This window comes from Sciurus vulgaris, assembly GCF_902686455.1.
Source record: "Sciurus vulgaris genome assembly, chromosome: 2".
Taxonomy (NCBI): Eukaryota; Metazoa; Chordata; class Mammalia; order Rodentia; family Sciuridae; genus Sciurus; species Sciurus vulgaris.
This window is the reverse complement of record NC_136462.1, coordinates 78,079,229-78,095,873: the sequence shown is the minus strand read 5'-3', so window position 1 is coordinate 78,095,873 and position 16,645 is coordinate 78,079,229. Positions and strand designations below refer to the sequence as shown.

Sequence of the window (16,645 nt, the reverse complement as noted above, 5' to 3'; positions counted from 1 at the left end):
AAGTTGCCCAGGCTGGCCATGAACTTGTGATCCTCTTGCCTTAGCAGTTTAAACTTTATTTTTAATCAAATGATGGAGTTTCATTTTTTTTTTTTTCCTTTTGGTAATGGGGATTGAACCCAGAAACTCTACCACTAAGCTACGCTGCCAATGTTTTTTTATTTTTGGACTGGGGACTGAACCCAGGGTTGCTTTACAACTGAGTTACATCCTCAGTCCTTTTTATCTTTTGAGATAGGATCTTGCTAAATTGTTGAGGCTATCTTGAACTCTAATCCTCCTTCCATGACCTCCTGCCTTGATGCAGTGTGAGCTTTAGGTGGTAAGCAGAAATGTCTGAAGTGGCAGGGAAGAAAGAATGGACATGGGAATGCATAAGAAACAAGATTTGGGGCATGGTGGTGCACACCTGTAATCCCAGTTACTCAGAAGGCTGAGGCAAGAGGATCGCAGGATTAAGACTAGCCTTGGCAACCTAACAAGACCTTGTCTCAAAATAAAAAACAAAGCAGGTTGGGAATGTAGCTCAGTGGTAGTGGTAAAGTTCCCCTGGGTTCAATCCCTAGTACAGCAGCAGCAGGGGGATGGGGGGGACATATGACCATGTCATGTTAAAGTCTAAGCAGAATTTAAAATCAGTGTGATCTCAAAATTATAAACGTCTACTATACCTTTTTTTTGAGGAGGGGGTTTACTGAGGATTGAACCCAGGGGTACTCTACTACAGGGCTACATTCCCTGCCTTTTTAAAGATACGGTTTTGCTAAATTAATCATGCTAGCCTCAAACTTGCCATCCTTCTGCCTCAGCCTCCTGAGTAGCTAGTTATTACAGGTGTGTTCCATCATGCCCAACTCTATTATACTTTTGTAATCTAGAGTTCCCCACTGGGAAACTGTTAAGAACAAAGTATAAACTGATAAGCATTATATAGCAGTCACTACACACTCCTAGTTCGAAGAGGTCAAATATCTGAAAGAATAAAATGTTTCTAAGAGCTAGGCATAAATAATGTCAGGTGCCTATAATTCCAGCTACTTGGAAGATTGAGGCAGGAGGCCTGTGAGTTTGAGGCCACACTGGAGCAACATGGCACACCTCATTTCAAAAACAAAAACAGGCCTCTAAAACTAGGCGAGAAATGATCTGAGACACAGTCTATCTCATTAAAATGTAACTGGAGAAATATTACAGGGACTATCTAAAATTTTGAATTCCAAAATGTAACCCAAAATATGTCAGGAAGGTGCAGATTTCCTGGGTGAAGGGGGCAGAGAAGGAAGGGATGACTAAGAATTCCACTGAGAGAATGGGACTCCATTTCTCTATGAATACTGATTTTATGGTATTCCTGGCTTTTATCAGGGATTCAGGGCTAGACTTACAGACAACGGAGATCTTCCTCTTGAATGATTTGGGCAGCGAACTCTGTATAGAGAAGATAAGGGGGAGAAAGAGAAAGAGAGACACCCCACAGAGAGGGGGAAGGAGGTTAAATGGGGCAGTCTTAGCACAAGCTCCAAAGACACACAGAAAGAGACAGAAAGATAGAGACACTGAGACAGGGACAGAGACCAAAACAGAAGCGGCAAACGGCAAAAACGAAGCAGAATCAATGCAAGTTAGAGAAAAAAATAAAACCAAACATCAGCAGGGAGAAGACATCTATTCCATACCAAACCTATGTATTAGCTTTACCAGAAATAAGCTGGAAGAGGAATTCAGCAGCCTCCCAGCCCTTTACAGATGTTGGGTATGCCCTCTTCCACTATCTCTACAGGTTGAGGATACTAAGCCCAACAAACTGTGCTCATAACTGGGTCATCTACTCCTCCCAGGAACTTCCTTGCTAACCCATGGAAATAAGGAAAACTAACTTTAGGATGGTAACTTCAGCAGGGCAGTCCTCCTTTTCTCAAAGGCCAGTCTGACATTCACTAACATCAGGCTTGGAATGTTTGACAGCAGGCTGTCAAGACTGTCTAGGCCCCCACCACACAGTGGAAAGGGGCCACATGGGACTCACTGGAGATGAGGCTCCTGAATTAAGTACAAAGAATTTATAGGTGTCTCTAGTAAAAGGGAAGTTGGTATAAAGGACAGTACGATGTCATTCTTCCCAACCACTGTCTATATTCTAGAGGAGCCTGTTTCCTCTCCAAGTAGGGCTCAAGTCTTAGGGGCTCTACCAAGGACCAGAAGAGTTTTGGGCATGTTTCTCCCCCAAAACACTCAGTGGAACAAAGACTATGGACAGAGCTAAAAGAGAGAGGGGAAGAAAGAGAGAAAGAGAGAGAGAGAGAGAAAGAAAAGGGCAACAGAGCACTTTTAGATTTAGGTGCTTATTTCTGGAAAAACTAAGACCACCCTACCACCCTTCTAAAGGGTAGGTCAGAACTCACTTGATGAAATCCCTTTCCCCCATCCACCCCCAGCCCCGTTTGTGTCGTCTAACCAAGTCTCCTTGGTCTCTGTTAAGGGCCAGCCTGACCCCTAGCTGGGCCGCTCTCGATGGGTAAGTTAGTGAGAAAAAAAAGGTCTTAATTAAAATAGGAAGAACATGAACCAAATAAATAAATAAATCCAACAAAGAAATCAGAAAAATAAGGATAAAGAAAAAAATCAAATAAAGAAGATTAAAAAAAAAGGAGAAGAAGAAGAAAATAAAGAAGAAAATAAACTAGGAATATGACAAATGTTCCAGGTACCATCTCACACCTGGGATCTTCAGTTCAGCCAATCGCACCTCACTGTGTACTGTATCTAGTCAACCGCCGGTCCAATCAGAATGAGCCCTCCCTGCTAGGCGCTGTGCAATTGGTGGGGGGTTGGGTTGGCAAAAAAGGTGGGCGCACGGCGTGGTAGTCAGCACGGCACTGCCAGAGTCCTCCCAGGGGCGCAGGGGGGGCGGGAGGGAAACGTGTGGGGGGACGCTGCCCAGTTTCCATGATGTCAAGACAGTTCACTGGTGGTGGCCAGGCGCAGCGAGGGGTAGAGGGGGGAAAGGGGCAGAGACATCAGTCCTGGCCCAGTAGGGGCATCATCTTGCAGTCCCTGATGAGATGGCCTGTGAGTAGCAGAAATGGTCCTTGCCTTTTATCATGAGAGGCAAACAGGACCCTATGTCCACCAGTGGCGAGCGGCAGCAATACCACTACCCAATACTTGGAATCCAGGTGATGACTCCAGAGTCCCTTTCTCCTCTGCCTGTAACTGGGGAGGGGATCCTCTCATCGAGTGGGATCATGGAGCCTCTGATGAAGGTAGCCTGGGGTAGTAGGTGAATATCCCCAGGACCTGGCACACATTCAGCAGCAAGGTCAGAATACTTTTCTTCTGAGTTGAGGGCAGCATCTCCTCAGGGACTCCAGCTGAGACAGTGGTTCCAGTCAGGTGGATGAATGAGCCCCTGCCTCCAGGGATGGAGGAGAAGTTGGAGCAATCAACATGCTGCCCTTCACCATGGACAACAGGGACCAAAGGAAAGTCCATCTGATGAGCAAGTGGTGATACATGGGCTGGGCTGTCATCAGCATTAAATCCCTGGGGCACAAACCCTAGACTTCTCTGCAGGGTTCCTAGTCGTCACAGCTTAAGCCGAGGGCCCCAATCAGTGTTTTACAGCATGACTCTTTAGGTTGTCTTGGTGCCCTAGATGGGGATCCCAACAGTCTGCAGCAAACAAGGCAACCCACAATCCTCGATAGGGCAAGGGCATGTGGGCAGGCGCCCCAGCACTGGTACAAGCTCTTCTTGGGGTGTCCCAAGTAGGGAGATGATGCAAGTCCACCCCTTTCCAAATGCTTTTTCTCAATACAAGTCTCTCCAGAAACAGTGCTCTTCTTGGCCCCCTGATGTAAGCAAGACAGGGAGGCAAAAGGGGGCCCATCACAGGAGCCCACATACATGCCCCCCTCTGGCCAAGACACCTGGATAGCAGACTTGGCTCTGATTGGGCAGCTCAGTAGCAGCGGGTGGGTCCAGAGGAAGAGGCGGCATCAGCGATTGGCCAGTTGGGCAGGGTTATATTTTACGGGCGGATTACCGTACATGAGGTACTTGGACAAAGTTTTACGGGGAAGAAGGACCTTGTAATAAATAATATTCTGCACATCAAATCACTTTCACCGGCCCCCGCCCCCGCAACACACACCAGAGAAAGGCTACACACACAACAGTCCCTCCCACCCTGTTATCCCACTCCCAAACCCAGCTAATTATATTACTGTAAGAGCCAAGAAGATTTCGCTGGCTCTGATGGGGAGAGTCCCCTGAATTGAATGCAGGACACCAGATAATATATGTATATATGCCAAAAAGGGGGGTTAGGGTTACATATATGGAGAAGGGGCCTTCAGGATCAGTCCAAGTACTAGCTAGCTTCTAAGGAACTACATGTCAGTAATGACACCACTGGGGGGCAGATGAGGAATAAAAATTCCTCAGCATGGCTGGTCTGGTGAGAACCACTGAAGCCCACTAGATGGCGTTGACCTCCACCAGGCTTTTAAAAAGGAGGGAAAGCTCAAGGAGTTATCTGGAAAAGCTTGGGAAATAGCAGGAAAAGCTGAACCTGGGTCTTAGAAAAAGGGTCATTAATGGACTTTCCAGTTAACTACAAATTTCCAGGAGTCTGGACTACACTACTTCCCCCACAGGGAAAGGATGAATAAACCCTGTCCCCATCACAAGGGGTCTCCCTTGCTAAACCAGCGAATTCTCCCTTGGTCCTATCTTGATCCAAGGCCCTGCCTCATCCCCTCTTTAAATTATCCCATTTTGTAAGAGGGTTCACCAGAATGGGCTACTCTTTCCCCTAGGTTCACTTCAGCCCACCCACCCCAATAGGTGGCTTGGATATTTACCTCTTTCTTCTCCTCATCTTCAGCACTGCCCTCTGGGCGGTCATCATTGCTGATTTGGTCTGCAATAGGCATTGGAGGCTCTGGAACCTCATTTTCAGGCCTGTTTTCACTTGTGTCCATGGTCACTTCCTCCTTCTCCTCACTGACAGGATGGGGGAGGTTGGGAGGGAACAGCAGGAAAGAACCAAGGGGAAGAGAGAGCAAGATGTCAGACTCTGGGTAATAAAACCCCCATGCCTAATCACTGGGTAGGACTGGGATGTCCACTTTTCAGATCAGACTAGAAACCTTGCCACCAAAGGAGAAGTGGGAAACTCTTTTCCTTGGGGGAAAAGCATTGATTGATTATAGCTACTGTACCCACCCACTATCCACATGGGCTATTGCTGTGGAGTTAAGACTCCAACTCTTCTTAGGTAATAACTCACCACAGTATATTACTTGAAAGAAAAGACTCTCATGGCTGAAAACAGTCCCTCTTAAGTGAATGTGATTTGCCCACAACCCTGTGGCCTCCATATCCCCCAATCACAGGTACCTTTATCTTGCATGAGAAATCAAGGGTAGCCTGATTCCTTAAAAACACGAGAAGAATGGCCATGGCTGTGGCAAATGATCCTACCCTTGTTTTTAATTAACTGCTTAATAAGTAAAGGCCTGCTGACCCACAGGATCTGGAGACATCAGAACAGTGAAAATGGCAGGGCTGGGTGAGAGTTTGAGTTTCAACAAGGACCTTCTCTCATTCAAAAGAAACACTAAAACTGCTGAAGAGTATGAAAGCTCAGAGAAGAATCAGGCCACTTTTACCTGCTCAGAGGTGTAGGAGCCATTCTTACATTCATTTGACTTCCACCCAGTTTCTCCCATTCCCTCATCCCAACTTCCAAGAGATAAAGAGAGCAGGCCTCCCAGTCAGGACACACCCTCCCCCACAGCCTGTAGCTCCCCCCCAACACTGAACCCACTCCCCCACTCTTAATCATACAAGTTAGCACCCACTTCAGGCAAAGAATTCCTGAGCTTCACTTCAGATAACTATCTTTCCATCTTTGTTTTTTGTCTTTATCTCTAACTTCTGTCTTTAATTTCACTCCTTCTAGTACCCAAATACCAGGCCAAAAACAAACAAACAAAAAATCAAATTGATACAATCAGGAGCCCAAGCGTCCCCAGGCCGATAACCACCACCAGAAAATTCAGCATTCCCAACAGGCTGCTTGACACTCTGAGGTCAGTATAGCCTCCCTAGGGGAGTCAGAGAGGGATGCACAGGTCAGGGGGAGGGGAAGTCGGGCCTGTGCCCCCAGCTAACAGGCCCCCACAGAAACACACAATTCAACTACTTAATCTAGAAAAAAGGCTTATATATATTAAAAAAAAAAAAAAAAAAAAGGCCTATTTCTCACACAGTAAGGGCAAGTGGGGCCAATTACAAATCGGGCAGGAAGGACAAAGGGGGAAAGCAGAATGACTGAAAATAAACCAAAATGAAAGATGGAACGAAAACCATGAGGAAGAGAAGAAAGATGAGGTGAACTAGAAAGGTAGGGAAAAGGGATACATGGAAATGAGAAGCTCTCACCCTTCTTTGCTTTCTGATAACATGATTTTTTTCCTCCCCCTGGAAGTGCTGTTTATCCCTTTCTGGAATGGAAGAAATAACAAAAACCAAACAAAAAATCCTAAAAAAAAAAAAAAAACACCAAAAAACCACCTTCCTTGTTCCAAGATCCCACCACCTCCTCCCCAGCCACCCGATCCTGAGAGAGAAAATCGAGATGCAGCAACTGGGGATCCAAAAAATGGTAAATGGAAGGGGAGGTGGTGGTGGTGGTGTGGGGAGGCTAAAATAGATCTGGCTTTTAAGAGATAAGCGTTAAGTCCTCACGGCAAACCCCGAGTTCGGCTGGATTGGTCTCTCTGGAGGAGGAGGAGGAGGAAGAGGGCCAGGCTGCTGGTAGTGGCTGGCTCTATTGTATTGGCGGAGCGGCAGCGATCAGCCGGAGACATGCAGGGGAGCCATCTTGCCACTTACCCAGCAGCCCGTGTGTGCGGATGGGGGAGGGCCCTGCTGCAGCAGGGGAGGGGAAAGAAAAGAGGGAGGGAGCTGAGTGAGCAAGGTTCTTATCCACTGGCAGGCCACAGGGAGCCGATTGCTGGCTCAAGAGGCCTGGCCTTTTTCCTTCTTTTCTCAGATTACAACAGCTACAGAGGCCTAGCCCCACAGGGCCTGGAGCATAGGGGGAGGTGTGCTTTCCCTACTCTTCCCAGGGAGCAAGGGAGGGGGCCGGGTGAAGAGGACATAAAGTTACAGCTGCTTGATTGGAAGACTCCAGAGAATAAAAGAAAGGGAAACAGCAGAGTTGGGAGTGAAAAAATGATTAAAGAAGATAAAGGCACAGTTGAAAAATGATTAAAGATAATCAAAGCCTCCATTCCTTCTACAAATGGAGGGGCACAAGCATTATTTTTATGGGCCCACTACCCTCAACAGAGGAAAGAATCATGGAACACTGAAACTAGATCAGCTAGTCATATGCTTAAGGTGGGGAGGTGGGATGAGAATTGTCACTATCCAATCTCTATAGTAGCTGGCTGCTCACCCCAGGCAAGGACCACGTGTTACTATTCCATCCAGTCTGTTTCCCAGAATGGTAGAGAACAGGGGATAAGCAGGGAGAGTTCCTTTTCAAAACACCAGTAGAAGGGAGGGTGGGTGTCTCTGAAGAGATGACAGACAACTTTGTTTCACAGAGTCTTTAATAAGGTCACTCTGCCCCAGGGTTCCCTGGAGCCAGTAAGGACAAGGATAACCGGGGCAATGGGACCCTGCACAGCTGAAGCTTGAAGGCTACCTTCTGGAGTAGACTAGACACTAAGTGAGAGAGATGCTACCTGGGACAGGGGAAGGGGATATCAGCTGGACAGAAAGTGATCAGAAACAAAACAAAAAATATGAATTGTGGACATCTTCACCAAACCAAATGTTAAGTGGAAAACAGACCCTACAGATTCAAAAAGCACTTAGCAGATACTCAAAATGCTTATTTTGTTGATTGCAAAGGTGCCCAGTTTGTATCTTAATGGTAGCAGAGATTTAATACCAGGACGAGGTTCTGTGAACTTAATTAAAAAAGCTCAGGTTTTGTTTGTTTTTGTGGTGCTGGGGAATGAACTCAGCTCCTTGTGTATGCTTGTCCTCTATCATTGAGCATTTTTGACAAAAGAGCTTTTAGTCAGGGGTGAAATTTCTTTCTGCTGCTCAAAATCCTGAACTTACATGCTAACTGTACATTTAAGAATTTTTTTCTTTTTTGGTGCCAAGGATAGAATCCACAGCCTTGTTGTGCATGCTACATCCTCAGCCCTAGTCATGTTTATTTATTACTTTAAAATGTCCCTTTCAGCCAGGCTCAGTGGCCCATGCCTGTAATCCCAGCAGCTCAGGAAGCTGTGACAGGAGGATCAAGAGTTCAAAACTAGCCTCAGCAACAGAGAGAGGCCCTAAGCAACTCAGTGAGACCCTGTCTCTAAATAAAATACAAAATAGGGCTGGGAATGTGACTCAGTGGATGAGTGTCCCCGAGTTCAATCCCCAGTACCCCCAAAGAAAGTTCCCTTTCAGTCAGGTGCAGTGGTACATGCCTGTAATCCCAGCTTACTCCTCAAGCTGAGGTTGGAGGATACCAAGTTCAAGGCCAGGCTAAGTAATTTAGTAAGACCCTGTCTCAAGATAAAAAGGGCTGGTAGGGGCTGGGAATATAGCTCAGTTGGTAGAGTGCTTGCCTTACAAGCATGAGGCCCTGGGTTCAATCCCTAGCACCGAGAAGGAAAACAAAAAAAAAAGGGGGGGGGAGGTAGCTCAGTGGCAGAGTACTCCTGGGTTCAATCTCCAGTAGTGGGGAAAAAAATAAGCAAATAAGCAAAAAGTGTTCCCATTCACATATGGTCCTTGTTTGCTTAGAATATAAGTGTGAGAACTCTGGATTCAACTGGTTAGCACCCAATCTAGGCCCTGGCACCACCTTCTTTCAAACTGTGATAGCAGGGCTGGGGTTGTGACTCAGTGCTAGAGCACTTGCCTAGCATGTGTGAGGCACTGGATTCAACTCTTAGCATTGCATATAAATAAATAAAATAAAAGTCCATTAAAAACTAAAAAAATATTAAAAAAAAAAAAAAACTCATAGTAAACAGTTTCTGATCCTCTCTGTGTATGCTTCTTTGTAAGGTGTGGTTAACAATACCTGTTTCAAGGTACAGTGTAATAAATGTTAGCTCTTAAAAAGTCTGGCCTGGATGACACCCCAAGGTGAGGCAGTGCATTAAAACACCTGTACACTATTATCTCATTTGATGCCCCTTCTGAAGCATTTTTTGACTGAGTAGTTCCCTCTTTCTCTGAAGCCAAATCATTCAGTGATTAGCATAAAAGATTTTCAGCAATGCCTTATTATTCTCTATAAGGACAACTAGTTTACTTGCCCCTCACCTCCACCATGCAGTTTCTCAAGGGTAGGGACTCCATCCCATGGCTCCTAGCCCACAAAGAAATGTTCTGTAAATATTTCTGAATTAGGATGACATAGTGGGCCCCAAGTAGATATTATTAAATGCTATTGACCTAAAACTCCCTTAAAAAAAATCTATTACCCCACAGAAAATGTTACCTTCAAACATCCTTACATGTTCCCTGTATATTCACTGTCCTAAAACACATTCAGCTGCTAACCTACCTTTCCAGAAGTAGCTTACTTGGAGGAAGAACTTTTTGTTATTGGGACTTTTATTGCCTTTTTTCTAGAATATGAATTTTACAATTTTCTCCTTGGCTCTCTTAAGACATAGGAGATCTATTTATCTGGTTGATTTTGTGGGATCTGAGAATTCCCAAGACCTTGTTTTCAAAGATAATAAAGAATCCTTGAAACTGTTCCATACTTTTTAAACAAAAGGCACCTCCCTTTTCCCCCTCTATTATTTAAGTTCTTGCAAATATTCCTAAAACTTTTAAAAATCTGTGAAATGGTATGGGGAACAGCTATCCATAATTAAACAGACAGAAAGCATTTGTAGCTCAGAAGAAAAGGATGGAACTACTAGGAAGTTAATAACATTTTATAGTTCTATGTGAATGAAATTCAGAGAAATTAATGGAAAAAGAAATTCCTACAGGCATATATGTTTGAATTTTAGCTAATACAGAAAATTCATGAGAAGTTTATAACCTGATATGGAAATTTAGTAAGAAATACTGGGACTTGATACCCTCAGGAACTTACTGGTTCCAAGTTAACTAAGGACAGTATGATTTTGGAAGGTATGACCTTGGATAAAATTTCTCAATAAGCAACCTCATAATACTTATAACAACAAATTATGCTTTTTTATAAATTATGCATCACTTGGGAGAGGCATTGTAGGTCCCCTGGGAAGTATCAATTACATTGCCTTATTGGTTTAAAGAAACACTCCTTTCCTCCTACAAAGGCAAAAAGACAAATATACATAGTATCAAGAGCCTTAGGTTGCTAATGCCTGCTAGGTTTGTGTCCACAAAATGTTTAGAAAAAAATCAGGTTTGAATTAACTACTACTAAATGATATAGGAGCCTACCTATACATTTTATCATTTTTTCCTTCCTTTTTCCCCTTTGCCCTTTATTGTCGGTTTGTTTTGTGGTACTGGCAATTGAACCCAAAGCCTCATGCATACTAAGCCATATGTTCTACCACTAAGCTATGTTCCCAATCTTTTTTTTATTTTAAGACAGAGTTTCACTAAGTTGCCAAAGCTGACCTTGAATTCAAGATCCTCCTGCCTCACTGGGACCCCCCTATTGTTTTATAATGTTAAAAAAAAAAAAAAAAAAAAAAAAAAAAAAAAAAAAAGTACTACAATTTCTGCTGTATGAGGAAATTTTTGTTAAAGCCATAGGAGACAGATTAGATTTTGGAACAGGGATCGATCGAAATAGGATTGAGGGCTCACAAATCCCTGCTCCAAGTAATGAAAAAGATACCTTACATCATAAATCTAGAATTCCTCAGGCACAATCAGAATCAGAACAGGTTTAACCAAGTACAGCAAATAAGTCAGCCAATCTTTTTTCAAGTAGTGAGAAATCCTAAAGATAGTCTTATTTTTTCTTTAACACTTTACTGCTGTTTTTGAAAATCACATCACTTCTCATTAAGATACGAAAATCAAGGTTAAGCCAAAAATGGTTTCTTCCATTTGGTACTGTTGATCCCACTTTTAAAGTTGGCCAGGGCTCTAGAGGGCTCCTAGGCTAAACACTAGTACTGTGGAGGTGTGAAAGACTAGAAGGAATGATGTGAGTCAGGCAAAATGCAGGCAAACTTTTCAAATATTCATTCACCAAATTCAATGTTAAAAACCTAAGGATTTAGGCCTGTATGTATGTTTCTTGGTTAGGCTATTGAAAGGACTATTAAGAAGGAAAGCAGGTAAAAGGGATGTGGACTAGGTACTCCAAGTACAGACTGCATTTCTAGGCTACAGGATGCCCAAATGAAGCTTGCCTAGGTAACAATGGACAATCTCAATATTTGCTGATGGGTGTCACTTCCCTAACACCTTCTCAGAATCAGTGCAACTAGATTATCTCAGAGAATGAAGGTCAAAGCCACCTTTACCTGGGAAGAAAAACTCTGTATATGCCTCCAAGTTTCATTTGCCTTGGACTTGAGCAGTAAAGCTGAGAAATAAAGGAGCTTCAAAACAACATAAAATGCTTTTCTACTGCTAGGATCTTATAGACACAGAACTTTAACACTAGCAAGGAGCTTACAAGAAAATTACTTGTTTTTTGAGGTGCGTAGGAAGCAGTTCCTCAGGCCAAATTAGTAGTAGTTTGTCAACATCCACTTTGAAACTGCCAGCTTTGTGTACAAAGGGCATGCTATACCTTCATGGGATAGGGAGGAAGGGGAAGGTAGATATTATGTCTGCATGAATTATATGGAAGGAAAGATGTCACCCCATTTCCTCATTGATGATATAGCTGAGGAACCCTAAACGTCTTCCAGTATCCGTTGAGTTTTCTTTTTATGGTCCTAGAAGAAAAACCCTTTTCCAAAGGATAATATACCCATCTCAAAAAGGAAAACAAAACTTTTCAAAGAAGTAAAACCAAACTAAAAAATGTAATGGCCACAAGATGGCAGAAGTAGCAAGAATATGAGAATGGATAGTAGCAAGGCAAAATCTATGTTAAGGAATATAAAATGATCACTAAAATCACAAAGAAATGAGATAATAAATCATGTTCCCTGCTCACTAACCTCCAAAATTCAAAGTCAAAAAGACAGTCTGAAGTTCTTGTAAGATTATCAATTATCAGACTATAACACAAAGGAAAAAAAATACTGATAGTAATAATATTAAAATGATATATAAAAAAAAGTTGGAACAACTTGAGGCTAACAGTCTGCACAAAACATTCTCCAGAGCAGTTCAGAATTCCTGAGGTCTAAGAGCTAAGCATCTCATTTCCAAAATGCTGCTTATTCTTTCATTTCCCATGAAACTTTGAAACCAGGAATTCTGACTCAGTGACTTTTCTTTTTTTGGGTACTGGGGAATGAACCCAGAAGCGCTTTACACTGAGCTACATCCCTGGTCCTTTTATATTTTTTAGTTTGAGACAGGGTCTTACTAAGTGTCTCACTAAATTACTTAGGACTTTGCTTAGTTGCTGAGGCTGGCCTGAAACTTGTGATCCTCCTGTCTTAGTCTCCTGAGTCACTGGAATTATAGGCATATGCCACGTCTGGCTTCAATGACTTTTTCTTTTTTTTTTTTTTAATTTTTTATTTGTTGCTTCAATGACTTTTTTGGTGGGGGAATGCTGGGGATTTAACTCAGGGGCATTCAACCACTAAGCAACATTCCTAGCCCTATTTTGTATTTTACTGAGAGACAAGATCTCACTGTGTTGCTTGTGCCTCGCTTTTGCTAAGGCTGGCTTTGAACTTGCACTCCTCCTGCCTCAGCCTCCTGAGCAACTGGGATTACAGGTGTGTACCACCGCAGTCAGTTCAATGACTTCTTAATTTATAATTTCAAGTTCAGAATAATGAATGATGTATCTACTCAATTACAAATTTAACCTGATATAATTATAAGATCAATCAAAGAGCCTTTGGGGCCCAGGAATCAGTATCTGATTTCATAGGGACTTCATATACTGCTGCGCTATATGCTGAAAGAGTGAACTAGGATTAACTGTGCTTAATAAAATGACAGATAGTAATCAGGGAAAAATAGCATCCTGCTGTGTCATTCTTTATAGACACTCAATATCCTTTGTTAACAAAAACTGTGTGGCCACAGATGTAGTTGGTAAATGTGAGTTAAAGACTGAGTTAAGATTCCCTGAGTTGACTCCCTTATATGTCTTGAGTGGAGGTAGAAGCTTCAGTTGTTTGCCTGATAAAGGAGTTGACTCTCTTGGCTGGATGACCCCAGGTATGTTTTCCTTATGAAATGACCACCACTTTTCAGACTATCTTTAAAAAATCTGAAATCTAGTCTTTGTCCAGATAAAACTCTGCCTTCAATTATTTTATCTTTATTTCTTTGTGGTGCTGGGGATGGAACCCAAACCCTCATACATGCTAGGCAAGCACTCTACCACTGAGCTACACTCCCACCCTGCCGCCTTCATGTTTTAAAAGGAAACTGACTGCTTAAAGAAACCTACGCAGCAAAGTTCGGTCCCACATTTGTAGTTCCTTGTTATACCCCAGTCGAGGTTTGTCACTTACACAGTGGGATGAATCCTTTCTGATTCTGGCAGATAAGAGGTCTGAGTCTCTGGGGCTTGAGGCTGTGTGGCAGCTGGTGGCTCTGCCTCTTCAGCTTCACACTTCTTTGGGCTCACCTGTCAGGAGACAGCAAAAACAAAGATAACAAAGGATTTAAATCCAGTTGGTTCATTTTTTTTTTTTTTTTTTTAAATCTGGAGCTGGAAAAATGGCAGGATGAAGAAGAGCCACATCTCCAGTGAACTCTGGATATCACTACTCTGTGTCACAGACTGTACCTAATTTTGCTTAAATGAAACTCTGTTGAGGGTAATTCTTAAGGGCTTTCAGATTCTGCCATTCCTGTATTGTTACCAGTCTAAAGAACAAGTGGACCTGTTCATATTGCTGAACATATCTTTCTTCAGAAGGACTTCCAGCAACTAATGTAGCCAAAATAATGATATCAGAGTACTGGAACTACACTGAGTGTGACACCCTGATTTGCCTCGGTGAAATGAGGGCCAATGTAATTACTTGCAGAGGATACTGGTAAGTATGGACCACTAAAAGAACTTGGGGAGACAGCAACAAGGTGTGTTTTATCCATTTTTGTCAAAGGGAACTGAATGAAGACTGTTGGATCACTGTATTACTCATCACAGATCAGAAAAAAGACCCATGTTCTGCCCACGTTGCCATTTAATACCCAATGAGAATCCAAGCAGCTTTGATGGCAGTTTAATAAGACATCTGCAAGTCAGCCACACTTTTTATGATTTCATAGATTTTGATAAAACTCAGGAAGCTCTTATCTGAAGTCTCAGAGCAGTCACTTTGAAAACGTGTGAATCACTAGAACACCACATACTTTTATAAAAAGGAATGGGAAGAGGACCATTCAATTACACCATTTAAGAAGCTAATTGAACAACTGGAGGAAAGTTGTCAATATCTGATGGAGAAAAATGTACAACCCAGTTACATGCTTATTGTTATCTGCATTCAAAAAACTGTTTTCATTTTGATGGTTTAAATCTGTTTTTCATTCTTGAGTTCTCAGACATTTAACAAAAAATTATCTCAGTAAGTTATTAATACATGGAAGAAATACCACCTGAATACTTAAGAGGATGATTTCTATTTGTGCATCTGATGACACCATTTGTAATGCTACATATTAATAATTACCATCATAGTTAGACAATGCAACTAATCTTTGTCCTATGTAAAAAGATGAAGGGTGGAATAGTGTGGACATTCAAGAAATATGAAATCTGTTTCAAAGCTCTTTTTTTTTGGCACTAGGGATTGAACTAAGAGGTGCTTAACCACTGAGACACTTTCGCAGTCCTTTATTTAATTTTTTTTTTTTTTTTTAATTTGAGACAGGATCTCACTTAGTAGCTGAGGTTAGCTTTGAACTTGCAATCCTTCTGCCTCAGCCTCCTGAGCAGCTGGAACTACAAGCATGGGTCACCACACCCATCCCAGTGCTCTTTTTCTATCTTCTAACAGAGTAACATGTATAATCTTGTATGGGAGCAGGAAACAAAATTTTGGAAGTAAACTGAGTCTATTTAACAGAATTATATTGCACAATATTATAACAAATTTTGTTAGAAATGTTTAAAAAAAAGAAAGGGCAGGATATATACAGTAGCAGCCTTCCCACAAAGCCCTCTATATCTTCATTATTTCATCTTAGCATGTTGACTATAATATGGCTTAAAGACAGATACTTTTAAGACCTTATTTTTAAGCCAGCCAGCAATCATTTCATTAGGTTTTTTTTTTTTTTTTTTGGGGGGTGGGGTGGGGATGGATGTGCTGGGGATTGACATAAGATTGCATGTCTTATGCGTGCTAAGCACATACTCTACCACTGAGTTGGTTGGGGATATATTCCAACCCCTACAACTCTTTTTGGGAGAACTGATAAAAGTCTTCCTTTTGGGCAGATAAAAGGAGAAGTTCTGAGCAAGAACCGATGCTGAGAGCCCTGAAGATGAGAACACTGCTGCTCAGCCTCATGGAGAACATTCATAAACCAGGGAGTGGAAATGAGTGAAGTAGGATTAACAGATGTCCCCTACCCTCTACATTTCTCTTACGCTTTGTCCAGATTGACTTCTCAATTTTAGAGTTAAGACAAAAAGGAAAACTATGCCTAATGCTCCATCTCCCTCTAGGGAGGTATCACAATAGCCTACCCGCTCAGGCTGTAACCTCTGCGTCATAATCTTTTCGGCTGGTTCAGGCTGGCTCAGATGCCTCACTTGGATGGATGAGGAGGTGGAAGTTCTCTCCTTTGGCTCAAGGACCTGCAGCTGTGGCACTGGTGGAGCTGCAATCTCCTGACCAGAAGAGGGGTCTTTGGTTTCAATGTAGCTGGTGTTGCTGTCCCTGGAGGCTCCAGGGCTCAGAGACTGAAGAAATGAAATTAAACACAGAAAATTACTTTATAGGGTACACTGTGTGCGTGTGTGTATAGATGTATGGTAAATATTCAGTAGATCATTGATTGAGTTTTTCAAGTTATGCTAACCCAATGCATACTCCAGATCTCCAGATCTTTTTTTTTTTTTTGTACCTAGGGATTGAACCCAGGGGCACTTAAAACACTGAGTCACCTCCTCAGCCCTTTTAATATTTTATTTAGAGACAGGGTCTCACTAAGTTACTTAGGGCCTCACTAAGTTGCTGAGGCTGGCTTTGTACTTTTGATCCTCCTGCCTCAGCCTCCTGAGCTGCTGGGATTACAGGCATGTGCCACCATACCTGATTTTTCTTTTTTTTTTTTAATTGATACATATTTATACAGAATGGTGGGTTGTAGCACATTCACATATATGTAAAAACGTGATTTGACCAATTTCACTTCCTACCCTCTATACCTCCCTTCTGCCTCCCTTCCTCTACCCTAATGGTCTCCCTTCTACTTTATTCACATCCTTTTATTCCCCCCTATTTTTTCTTCTCTAGCTTCCACATGAGAAAAAACA

At 42.5% G+C, this 16,645-nt stretch overlaps 1 protein-coding gene and 1 pseudogene across 8 annotated transcripts in view; one reads left to right on the top strand and one right to left on the bottom strand.

Moving 5' to 3' along the window:
• ACIN1 (apoptotic chromatin condensation inducer 1) overlaps positions 1 to 16,645 on the bottom strand; it is a 37,362-nt gene that overhangs the window by 5,905 nt on the left and 14,812 nt on the right. For 5 of the 7 annotated variants that reach the window (XM_079126044.1, XM_079126043.1, XM_079126045.1 and 2 more), the window contains 4 exons: positions 15,854 to 16,069; positions 13,662 to 13,777; positions 4,866 to 5,007; positions 1,386 to 1,428 (listed from right to left, as the gene is read on the bottom strand). In XM_079126044.1, the coding sequence (XP_078982170.1) occupies positions 1,386 to 1,428; positions 4,866 to 5,007; positions 13,662 to 13,777; positions 15,854 to 16,069 (517 nt within the window). Of the gene's footprint in view, positions 1 to 1,385; positions 1,429 to 4,865; positions 5,008 to 6,450; positions 6,723 to 6,756; positions 6,913 to 13,661; positions 13,778 to 15,853; positions 16,070 to 16,645 lie in introns of those variants that run through there. The other 2 variants (XM_079126047.1, XM_079126048.1) reach the window with 2 other exon arrangements.
• LOC306653197 (E3 ubiquitin-protein ligase RNF125-like) lies at positions 13,999 to 15,847 on the top strand (annotated as a pseudogene). The gene has a single exon. The product of its transcript is annotated as an E3 ubiquitin-protein ligase RNF125-like (transcript).